At 35.8% G+C, this 12,368-nt stretch overlaps 1 protein-coding gene across 1 annotated transcript; it reads left to right on the forward strand.

The window, feature by feature from the left end:
* The first annotated feature begins 286 nt into the window (after window positions 1-286).
* LOC110371751 (cytochrome P450 6B5) lies at window positions 287-2,783 on the forward strand. The gene is made up of 2 exons (XM_021328127.3): window positions 287-1,709; window positions 2,290-2,783. The coding sequence occupies exons 1-2, from the start codon at window positions 338-340 to the stop codon at window positions 2,496-2,498; spliced, it is 1,581 nt and encodes a 526-aa protein (XP_021183802.3). The 5' UTR covers window positions 287-337; the 3' UTR covers window positions 2,499-2,783.
* Window positions 2,784-12,368: the final 9,585 nt, after the last annotated feature.

Raw genomic sequence — 12,368 nt, forward strand, 5'->3', positions numbered from 1 at the left:
GGATTTTATCGCGGTTATATTAATATAATTAAATCCCGACGATAGTTAAAATCCGTAAATGTAGTTTTATTTAAACGATATCAATATTATTGTTTTCTTAACATAAGTTTTACTAAATAAAATAAAATGCTTATTAAAATAATAATCACATCACATATATATTTACTAAACAATATAAAAATAAACCACATTGCAGTAACAAGATAAGTCCTCATGAATTAGAACGCGTGGCCACGCTAACGGACATACCACCGAAATCATTATGATTAAATCTTCGACAAAACTGTATAAAGCCAAACACGGTACCTGCGACATACAGTTACAACGAAGCTTCACCATGATCACTTCATTGTTACTAACGGCAGTTTTTGTGATAATCTTCACAATCTACCTCGTGTCCAAGAAAAAGTTCCAATACTGGGAGAAAAGGAAAGTACCACATTTACCTCCGGTTCCTCTCCTGGGAAATTTTGGGAACTTTATCCTGCAGAGGCAATTTCTTGGCTACACATTACAACAAATATGTGGAAAGTTTCCCAACGTACCATACGTGGGTGCCTATTTTGGCACAGAACCTGCCCTGATCGTCCAAGACCCTGAACTCATCAAGCTCGTCATGACTAAGGACTTCTACTTCTTCAGTTCCCGTGAGATATCTGAATATGCCGACAGGGAAAGGTTTACTCAGAACCTCTTCTCCACTTCCGGAAACAAATGGAAGGTGTTACGTCAGAACCTGACTCCTGTGTTTACCTCCGCGAAGATGAAGAACATGTTCCATTTGATCGAAAAGTGTTCTCACGTGTTCGAAGATTTTCTCGATAAGGAAGCCAAAAGCAACGAGGTCGAAATGAGGGCTCTTGTAGCGAGATACACTATGGACTGCATAGGAACCTGTGCATTTGGCGTTGAAACAAAAACCATGAATGTGACGGAAAATAATCCGTTTACAGCAGTAGGTAACAGCATTTTCATGTTAAGCCGGGTCCAAGGATTTAAATTTGTTTTGAGAGGTATCTACCCTTCACTTTTCTACTTGTTGGGATTCAGAACTCTTCCACCAGAAGTTAATGCATTCTTCTCCAATTTAATGACTGGAGTTTTTAAGGGACGCAACTATACGCCCACATCTCGGAATGACTTTGTCGATTTCGTATTGAAGTGGAAACAAAATAAAACTATGACAGGGGACAGTCTGACTAACATGAAATATGATTCACAGAAAAAAGTGACTTTAGAAGTCGACGATGATCTCTTAGTGGCACAGTGCTTTATATTTTTTGCTGCTGGATATGAAACTTCGGCCACCACTTTGAGTTTTACTTTGTATGAGTTGGCGAAACACCCAGAAGCTCAGAAGAGAGCTATAGCCGAGGTGGACGATTATCTGCGGCGGCACAACAATGAGCTGAAGTACGAGTGCCTTTCGGAGATGCCATTTGTAGAAGCATGCTTTGATGAGACTCTTCGTAAATATCCAGTTTTAAGTTTGTTAACTCGCGAAGTGGTAGAGGATTACACTTTCCCTTCGGGATTGAAGGTAGAGAAAGGTCTCCGTATATTCCTGCCTCTGTATCACTTGCACCATAACCCGGAGTTCTTCCCGGATCCGGAGGAGTATAGGCCTGAGCGGTTCCTGCCTGAGAACAAGGATAAAATAAAGCCGTACACGTACATGCCCTTCGGTGAAGGCCCGAGACTTTGTATTGGTAAGTTTTTCACACTTTCAATATACAAGCACACAATATTAGGGTAGTTACTCGAGCCCTAAATACTTAGCATGTTTCACTGCTCCTGATTATTAAATAATGGATTACAATTTACCATGTAACTGCTGTGATTTACTGTTTCAAATAAGCTTTCATTTAACTTCAAGCCTGAAGTTTGTAAATATGGTATTCATATAGGGCTGCCATCTCCAATTTCGCCAAACCCGGACAAACATTAAAAAAACCCGGACATTTGGCATAAATCGCATTTTTTCCCCGAACGAGTACGATTTTTTTAAACAAAATAATACCTAATTTGTAATCCATTTACTATTAACATAAACTTAAATTCAATGAGGTGCTTGATTACATGAAAAGTGTCCGGGTTTTCCCCGGACGCTTCTTGAAACCCCGCCCGGACGGTCCCCGGACAGCCTCCAAACGAGGACAAATCCGGGGAAACCCGGACGGATGGCAGCCCTATATTCATAGAATTAGGAGATGTGTACAAAAACTTTCGAAAATAATATACTCATTGTTTGAAATAATATAAAAATAATCAACTAAACTTTGTTCCCAGGAATGAGATTCGCGAAAATGCAAATGACCGCTGGAATAATAACTTTGCTGAAAAAATACCGTTTGGAACTGGCTCCAGGGATGCCCCAGAATATTGAATTTGAACCTAATTCTTTTGTCTCGCAAGTTGCGGGAGGAATCAATCTGAAGATGATAAAAAGAGAAAGTTGGGAGGGAAGACTACTGAAGAACCTCGAAAAGGCATATTAAAAAATTTGACGTTCAGTTATATAATCTTGTATGACTAATCATAATTACGCTTTATGTCTGGACTATCATCACGTAGCACTTATCACGCGATAGCAAATTATAAATAGCAAATGTTGTGATTGATTACATGATTGATTTTTTTTTTAATTAATATTTAGATTGATTAGCTTTTAAAAATTGTGTCAAATATGTTAAATTTGAAATGTCGTTATAAGTTGACAGTAAAGTAGCAGCAAAAGATTTTTTTTTTTAGCGCATTTAAATAAAAGCTTGTTTTTAAAGATTTTTTTGCCTCAATTTATTTTATACTTTTTAGTTTTCACCTGGTAAGTTCCTAAGTCTAAATTTTCATCGCCGTATAAAATTCATCTTAGATTTTGATTAGGTAAAGTGCACTTTATTCTACTTGTCATTGAATACCCATATGGATGGGATTGAAAAAAATAGGTTACTCAACATTTTGTAGCGGCGGCCATCTTGGATTTTTGCAATGTGTTCTACTTGTCAATCCCTTTCATTTGATACCCATATTGTATAGGTACCATAAATATAACTAGTCCGCTATCTACCTAGTATATTTAGCCATGTTGGGTTTAGGATGACGTCACATAGCTTAACATACATTGTCATCCAAACTAAACATGTATGCAAAATTTCAGCTCAATCGGTTGAGGGCAAGTGCCTTAAAATTGGGTTGTAAAATTCCACCCGAACACACATACCTAGTTACATACGTACATTGCAAGTTAAATAAAAGCTTGTAATAATAAAACGCTTGTAATAATAATCAAAGGTTGCCAATATTCTATATGTATATGTGTCGATTCGCTTAATAGAGAAATTTTGACGTGAGCCCCATACAACTTACCTAATGTCAAATTCCCATCTTTATTTTTAACAACAGATAATAAAAATATTGGTAATGGCCGTTTGTGAGTAGAAGTCTTATTTTTTAACGATGACAAAAATCATCAAATGACCCCTCCCGCTATGGGTTAGCGGCGGTGAGGGAGTGTCAGACTTTTACTGACTAAAAATTCATCGTGTTCCTTCGTAGCTTTTCTGTACCAGGGCCGCGGTAACTCTTTCGAACAATCCCGCAGAACCGGGTCAGTACGGCCCTTTCACACGGCAGTATAGTTATTTGCAGGATACCGTTTTTTGCAGAATCCTTTTTGATCGCTAAAGATATTATATGATAGTGTTCACACGAGCAAACCATATGCAGGATCCTGCAAAATGCTGTTCCCGTCGATTTGAAACTGGAACGTTCGTCCAGTAAAAAGCGGGAAGCCTGCAAAAACGGACGCTGTGTTCACACGTAGTTCAGTTTTGCAGGATACAGTAAAATGCCGGTCCCGCAAAACTGGACTGCCGTGTGAAAGGGCTGTTCTGACATCGCCTTTCACTCCAACCACACTGAAAGGCAGTACTCAATACTCAATTGTGACAAAATGTTTTTGTTGATAATAAATAAAAATTGTACTTAATTAACTGTTTTTTTTTTCGTATCTATTAGTTCATTGTATGAACTATGAACCAAAAAAAGTAAGATTGTAAATAGATATTGACTGTGTTTCGGAGGGCACGTTAAACTGTAGGTCCCGACTGTCATTGAACATCCTTACGGGTAGTCAGAAGCCTGTAAGTCTGACGCCTGCCAGTCTAACCAAGGTATCGGGTTCGGGTATCGGGTTGCCCGGGTAACTGGGTTGAGGAGGTCAGATAGGCAGTCGCTGCTTGTAAAACACTGGTACTCAGCTGAATCCGGTTACAATGGAAGCTGACCCAAACATAGTTGGGATAAGGCTCGGGAGACGATGACAACCACTACACAAAATTTAGCCCTGGTACACAAAGGGCACCAGAAGGAACAAAGGTGGATTTTAGTTTCAAGTACAAATCTTCCCAGTTACTCAGTACAGCGAGTCCCACTATGGCCGCGACTTTATTTACATAAATAAAATAAATATCTAACTTGTTGTTCAAAAAAATATATACAAGAATCAATCAATAGTATCAAGTCATAAACATTCATCAATATTCCCACAAAAATAACATTAAACAAAAACCCACAAAATTATCTCGGCCATCATTAAACTTAGAAAAACTTTTCTAATTTTCGAAGCGCCTGATAATCGTTGAATTTCCGACGTGTCGCTCAAACGCTTGCTCTAAAAATTCAATGAGGCGCACGGATGTGAGTTCAAAGGTATCTATTGTTTACATTAGCATTTTAAAACAAAAGAATACTCCAATTAAGCTGAAGCTACGGGATCGAGTATTTAGCATTTGTAAACAAACAATGGAATGGAAATAATTAGGTAGGTATCGGAATTCCGATCGATTTTGTTAGGCAGCTGGGAATTGTTGAGAAATGTTTTGGATTATCGTTTTAAAAAGCTTGTTGTTATGTTGGCTATTTAATTATGTTCAGTAAATACAACATTAATAATATCAAAAACACCCAGTTGTTTAAAAATATATTATCGATTTTTAACTTACCTATGTTATAGATAAGTAAATTCATACGCATTTTCGCGTTTAGGTAAAGGATTTCCCCGAGTACTTCCGAAAAATAATTACTTAAATAGTCATATTTCTTTAAAATTAAATAGTTACAATTTATAAATTACTATCGAACTATTTGTTGAACCAGTTTTAATTTACCTGAACAAAATACCTTACTAAACATATTGAAAATGAAACCCGATCCTCTGAAAGTTGGTAAGCAAACAGGGGTAGGAAATACTCCAAACTTCTCTAAATTATCTTGGCTCTATGGCTTGATGGCTTCATGCTTCAAACTTTCGTATTTTGATCAGGTAGAAAAAGGTTTCACACACCTGTACGACATCTGCCATGTATTGTATAAGTTTGTAGTAACTAAAACTTCCCGAATAAACGGTTAAAAATTATTTTTGCGAAATCCATCTTTGCGAAAAGAGTTATTTACAAAAAACAGTTTTCCCGTGGTGTAGATAGATTATAATACCTACAATTCGTAAGATCTATCTGGATGAAATCTCTGTTAAGTATAAGTATCTACTTAGTACCTAAGTGTGGCGAACCTTTATCCTCACCAACCAGCTTACAGTTAGTTTTCATGCTTATAAACTTGATGTTATATCAAACCCATTTGCAGCCTACGGTTATTGATAACTTCTGAAGTTTCGAGCTTACCTTAGTCTAGCCACACCTGATCTCTTCCTAAGTTATATCTTCAAGTTTATAGAACACAACAGATATATTATACTCTCATGGGCATATTAAATCACTAGCTTCCGCCAACAGTTTCATCCACCACCTTAGGGAACTCCTTCTCGCAGTGGGATTAAAAATAGTCCAGTAGTGAGTAGTCTCCTTTCCTAGGCTCTAGACTATCTGTGTACCATTTATATGGATGCAGTAAACTTGTCATGAAGGCCGGATAGACAGAAACTGAGAAAGTATAAGAAGATAATTTTTATTTGACTGCCGGAATTAGTTCTCCCAGTACAGTGTAGGTTGAACCACGGGAAACAAGTAATCATAATAATTCTTTATTCGCAGAAACATGGTAAAAACAAGATGTAAAAACAAGCTTAGTTATTTCGCCATCAGTATATTTCGATTACATAGTAGTTGTCTCATAAAAAAATGCTCACAACATGCTACAGAAATAAATACCAACAATTAAAGAATTCACGTCCACTGGTCCGTCAAATGCGATTGATTTGGCGAGCCCTCGTAAATGTCAGTATGTCATACAAGGGAGATATAGGTCAACCGGCCGCGCGGAAATGGGTCACGACTCGCGTTCTGTCTGACCTGGAGGCATTTTAAGTTCATGTTTATTATTATTTTTGTGGTAGTATACGTATTTTATTGAGCGTATTGCAATATGTTGCGCTTTGAGGAAATGTACTGAAGAACTGCCTTGAAATAAACCACAAAGAGTACCAAAACAACGCCGAAGGTAAGGGCTGACAATACATTCTACAAACCGTTGGCTGAAGGCACTTAGGCATATTAGAACCACTAGAACTGTGACAAACAACAGGTTGCTCATCTTAAGTGTTTTTTCACGGAAACAGTAATCATAATGTTATTATTATATTATCCTTGGGCATTTTATACCTATATTTCTTGAAGGCTTTTTGCTATACCAAACAAAGCAGGCGTTAATTATCCAACTCGTACTTATTTGTTTTTACCTAAGTACTACTACATAGACGGGTTTTAGTTTAATTGATTAAGTAGCAAGTTTGTTACACATTCGCAAGCCACCACCAACTTTTCCAGCCAATTCAGCCACTAGTAATGAATACTGCATTCTCCAACATTATTCATGCAAAAAGTTGTAAATGAACAAACAAAACAAAAAACTTGGGAACAATAAAAAGTCACTCCCGCCCGCGGTAACGAGGAATACGGAACCTTCTGCAAAACTACCACTGGCTTTGATTAAAATTTTGTGGAACATGGTATTATTTTTGTAGGATTTCGTACGGGTGATAGAAGAGTTAGTTGCTAACTACGGATTATAATAACCGATCCGTCTGTTGTTTTTTGATTAAAGATTGAATTTTGAAATGAGCTTCATATAAACTATGTCAAGCAATAGCCGTTTTCACACGGTTTCACCCGCGTCTCGTGGTAACTACCGCACGTATACCTGGATAAAATATATATAGCATATATGATTATGTGATATTATGTGTAAGATTTTTTCAAATCGGTTCAGCATTTTCGGAGCCTTTAGAGTAAATACCTACATGCAAACAAACCAAAAATCTTTATCTTTATTAAATTAGTATAGCTGAAACTGTGCGAAAAACTTCGTCCTTAAAAATGTTGGCTATCATAAAGAACGAGTCCTAAACAAACAAAACTTAATAATGTAATATAGCGAGAACTGAATTATCCAAATGAACCTCTAAGAAAAAAAGTTGTTTCCTCAAAATTCTTGTCATCAAACTTCCCTTCAACTCGTTGATTATACCTTTGAGCTTTGACCTTGACAAATCAAGATATTTCATGCAACATTTTAAGGGAGAAAAACATAGAGGAGAAATAAAATAAAGGGTATAATTTAGGTGGTCACCAAAAATATTTTTAAGACTCTAGGCTGAGGCACCAAATAAAATAAACAACTCCAAAAAAAATAAATTGACTTTATTAAAAGGGCACTAAAGTATATAATATTATGATCCAAAAAAAATAAAATAACATCAGAAAAATCGCAAATCTCGCACAAATATTATTTTTGGTTCCCAAAATGGATTAATGGTCACCAAATTCTATCCAACTAAAAGATTAATATTACTACCAAAAATCAAAGTTAGTGACGAAAACGAATCGCTGCAAAACCGACTCCACGTAGTCTTGTCTGCCCTACCCCTAGAGTGCAATTCAAAACCGGGTAGGCGCGGAGGGGCGAGGCGGCCTGCGAGCTGAGGCGCAGGTAGTTTTAAGGCTCGCCGCCGCGGCTGAGGCTGGCCGGCAGTGCCGGCCAGCAAGCCGAAGCTGCGGTGGTGAGCGTGAAAACCATCTGCGACGATAAGCTCGCATGGGACCGCCGGAGCCCGCAGCGCCGGAGCCGTGACAGAAGCCATGCTTGCTGCATGTTGCGTGCTTACATTTTGAACGTACTGAGTTACACACAAATTCATATAACAATAAATAAGCGACGTACGTTTGGGAACCCCAGTATATTAATTGGTATTTGGGAAATATTCTAGCGATCGTTAGCTTTTTTAGTCTAACAAAAATGACCAAATTAGGAGTCATGGTATTACATAATTGGTAACATCTAAGTAGTGACAATATATAATATTTGGTCTAAAGTGTATTTTAAAGGCGTCCATATATTTTTTTAGTAGTCAATAATACGAAAAAATGGTTTTACCTAATAATATTTTTGGAAACGTTATTTGGTGACCATTTATCCATTTTGGTAACCGTTTAGAATTTTTTTGGTAGTAAAATAGGTACTTTTTTGGGTGGCGTTTAAACACAAGCCTAAAATAAATATTTACCCACATTTTATCACTCTTCAGAAGATAAAAGATCGTGGATTCGTGGCCTAGTGGGTAAAGAACCAACCTCTCAAGTATGAGCATGTCGGTTCGATTCCAGGTCAGGCAAGTATCAATGCAAGTTTTCTAAGTTTGTATATACTTTCTAAGTACCTATATCTTGGACACCAATTGCTGTTTCCTAGGGCACGTTAAACTGTCTGTCATCAAACACCTTTGGCATTCGTTATGTGTAGTCTGGCACCAGTCTAAACAAGGGGTATTGTATTGCCCGGGTAATTGGGTTGAGGAGTCAGAGTTAGGTAGTTGCTCCTTGTAAAACACTAGTCTAGTAATCAGCTGTATCCCGTTAGATTGGAAGCCGACCCCAACGAAGTTGCGAAAAAGGCTCTTAAGATGATGAGCTTTTATTACTACTCATTTCTTTTCCATTTAACAAATTAAACACAAGACAAAAAGCACAAAATAAAAATTAATGCAAAGAGTGCTAATTATCTGAAAGTTTCAGCTGAATGAAAGCCACTGTGTACCGTAGCTAGTGGGGTGACACGCGTGGGGTGTTCAGCTCACTGGGCGCCGTTCCGAGCCACTGCGCTCGCCTGCTCGTGGCTATTTGTGGCTATAGCCTAGCCACTCTATTACACTATTCAATTAATTGATACGGTGAAAACTGAATTGTTTCGAAGTTTTCATAGTGTTTTTTATGTATTAAGCATTTTTTTCTTAAACTTGTTTTTTTCAAGAATTGTTATATAAAAATTGTGTACCTACTAAAATCAAATTAATTTAATTTAATAATTTAGCTATTTTGTCAAAAACAAACTTTTTGTATCCACTATGGATTTTGATTTACAGTTTCAGAAAAAAAAGTATCTTGAGATATTGAAAGTTTTATTACGTGTATTTTCAACCCAAAGGAAGTAGTTTGTACCAGTACTTTAGTAACATTAGTATCGCATCTCAGTCTTTTCTTAAGTTTTAAAGTCCGTGCCAATTTCATTAAAATCTTAACAAACAAAGGGCAATGATAGCTCAAGGCAGCGACGCTAGTTAAAGACTATTTTTTTCCATTGTTCAATATACTGAACATACATACTTTCAAGTAGAAGTATGAACATTGATATAAAATCCTAAAAAAATAAAGAATGTTAAGGGACAGCCCCAAGGCATGGTTTTTATGAGATCTTTCACTCAATATAAACTTAAGTGTACCTACTTACTTTAACCTTTTTTCCTATCGTTGAGAGAAATTGGAATAAATGCCTTTTGGTCCTCTTTTATGAAATAAGGGATCAATTGTTTCAAAGAAAATACTTTCAGGACAAGTTTACGTGTGGAAACTTTTAGAAGAAATGTTTTTCCTTTTCCTTATTGTACCTTTTATGTAAAACACTTGCGTGAACGTGGCGAACTTCGATCTTATGGAAAATAAGCAGATAATAATCACCTCTTATCAATTTTACTTCTTAATTTCATGTTAAATCAGTTAAGCCAACTTAGCCGTGAAAGCAAACAGAGTAACAGTGAATAAGTCTGAAACAAACGAATGAAGCGACGAAGAACTGAGTCAAATAAAAACAAAACGCATATCTAAAAATATACAAACATCCGAATTAAGATTTCATTTTTGAGAAGTCGATTAAAAATACAACCAAATAACCTACAACTAAATTACAAACCTAAAATGATCTAACCAAACGAAAACTTTCCAGTTTAGACAAACGCGACCGCGGGCCAAAGTTAGCGGGCAATAAATCACTGCTCGGCTTAGCTGGGCTCGTCAACTTTGTTTGTGTAAGTACTTAGTGAAAAGGGTCCTTCGATACGTGTACGTACTTGTGTGGAATAAACAGATGCCTCCGGTCTTTTTGTACGTAAGTATACTTATGTGGAAGAATCTACCTTTCGCATTGCTATAATATAAAAACTACTATGTATTCCTATTTGGGTGTAAAGGTTGGGTCCGTTTTTTGAAGGGTTAATTTCTTTTTATTTAAATGTGGTATTTCTTGTACGTGTTGTCTTAAGAAATGGTTTTGAATTAAGATGTCTCGATAGGTTTTCTCTTTGAAGTTCATTTCTGAAAATATGCGTAAGTAAAACTCAGAAGAAATACGACGAAATATTTATGCACATAATAGTACCTTGATAGGCATCTTGTGTAGGGGAACACGGAGGAATTGGCACCACATAAGAAAAAACTCTTAATACTTTGACAAACATCACATTTTATTCTAGTTTTTGTTCGTTTCTTATGGTACAACTAATCAGCTTTATCATAACAACAAATCAATTAAGAAATGAATCAAACAAAGACATTTATATCCCATTTATTAACATTATCACGACGTGGCAAAACATTCATTAAAAAATTATGATATGTAATATATATGTATAACTAGCCTTGCACCTTCAATCCATTACCTAATACTTATTTCTCGGAAGCACGACATACATATCCATACAAATATGATTAGGTTAAACATACATACCTACCCATATAATTAAGCATGTTCAAAAAAACATTTACAACTGCGTCATAATTTCTGGGTCAATCAATCAAATTCTTAGTAAAGTCATTGACCTTTATAAGCTACTTACTCCATCCTTGCAGTAGCATTGAAACAAATGAATGAAGCTTCAAGGAAAAAACAATTAAATTCAATATTATGTTTTTCTTAGTAGAGCATCTTGCAACATGTTTCTTAATGTTTTTGAAAGGTGTGCGCAGATTTATTCAAACCGAATGCGATGAGTGATTTGAATGAAAATAATTTTAGAATTATTTTTTAATTTAAATGAATGTCAAAAATTTTCGAAAAGGGCTCTAAAATTATAGACCAATTCGGATGATGTTGTCAAATTCGGGTCGTTTGGCAATTGCTTAAATTGTCAATGTAAATGAATAGAATAGAATATTTTTATTTGTAAAACATAGGTACTGACAAAATATAGATCTTATGTGTGTTTAATTAGAACACTATGTTTTGTCATTAAGACGTACAAATGTAGTAGAGAGAGAAAAAACTTAACATTAAATTGACAAAAAAAAATAGTAATTAAAAAGGGTCAATGAAAAAGTGTCAATTTATTCTACCTGTAGGTACGGTAAATTCTTTCGACTGTGTTAGGGAATGCGTGTGTTGCCTCGGACAAATGTGCGTCCTCCTTACCTATACCTACCTACGTAACATGAACGAAAAAATAACCTTGAAATTACCATAAATGATTTGTTGATTGATTTAGTTAATTTATCTAATGCCGCCTATGACGATAGTTACTAGATGAATTCTTTTGATATATGCGTTTATTACCATTTTACATCTTTCTTGCAGTTTAGCATGAATAATCTTTGAATGTATGAATAAATGAAAATTATTTCTACGGATCATCTCATTAACGGGGCAATATAAAAATCATAATTATTGATGAATAAAAAATATTTTTTTTAAATAACATTTATTTGCAAATTAATCAACATGTATAATATTTCAATATAAAAACTGAAATTAAGGAAAATATAACTAGTTTTAGGCTTAAAAAAATGTTAGAATCCGACCTGCACGTCGATTCTATAAAATTCAGACAACAACTCGCATTTCACTTCGCTATTTACTCTCACTTCACATTCGGTTCAAAACGTTTTAAAAGTCATCTCATACTTTATCTGTCAAAATCTCGAGTTTAATTTACACGCTCGCAAGAGTAGCGCTTGTGTAGTAACTCACGGCGGATTCAGATGCGAAGTTTAGAGTGAAGTCTTATAGAATCACACTGTAAATAAATATAAGAAAATTATTAACCAGGCAATATTACTCCACTTAAATTTGTACCTGTCCGACCAAAATTT

The sequence above is a fragment of the Helicoverpa armigera genome, chromosome 22 (genome assembly GCF_030705265.1).
Source record: "Helicoverpa armigera isolate CAAS_96S chromosome 22, ASM3070526v1, whole genome shotgun sequence".
NCBI lineage: Eukaryota > Metazoa > Arthropoda > Insecta > Lepidoptera > Noctuidae > Helicoverpa > Helicoverpa armigera.

What these genes read in the sequence shown, in the direction of transcription:
- LOC110371751 (XM_021328127.3), top strand. Translation starts at nt 338, where the DNA reads ATGATCACTTCATTGTTACTAACGGCAGTTTTTGTGATAATCTTCACA. An exon ending in AGGCCCGAGACTTTGTATTG is followed by an intron (nt 1,710 to 2,289) that starts GTAAGTTTTTCA and finishes CTTTGTTCCCAG; the next exon opens with GAATGAGATTCGCGAAAATG.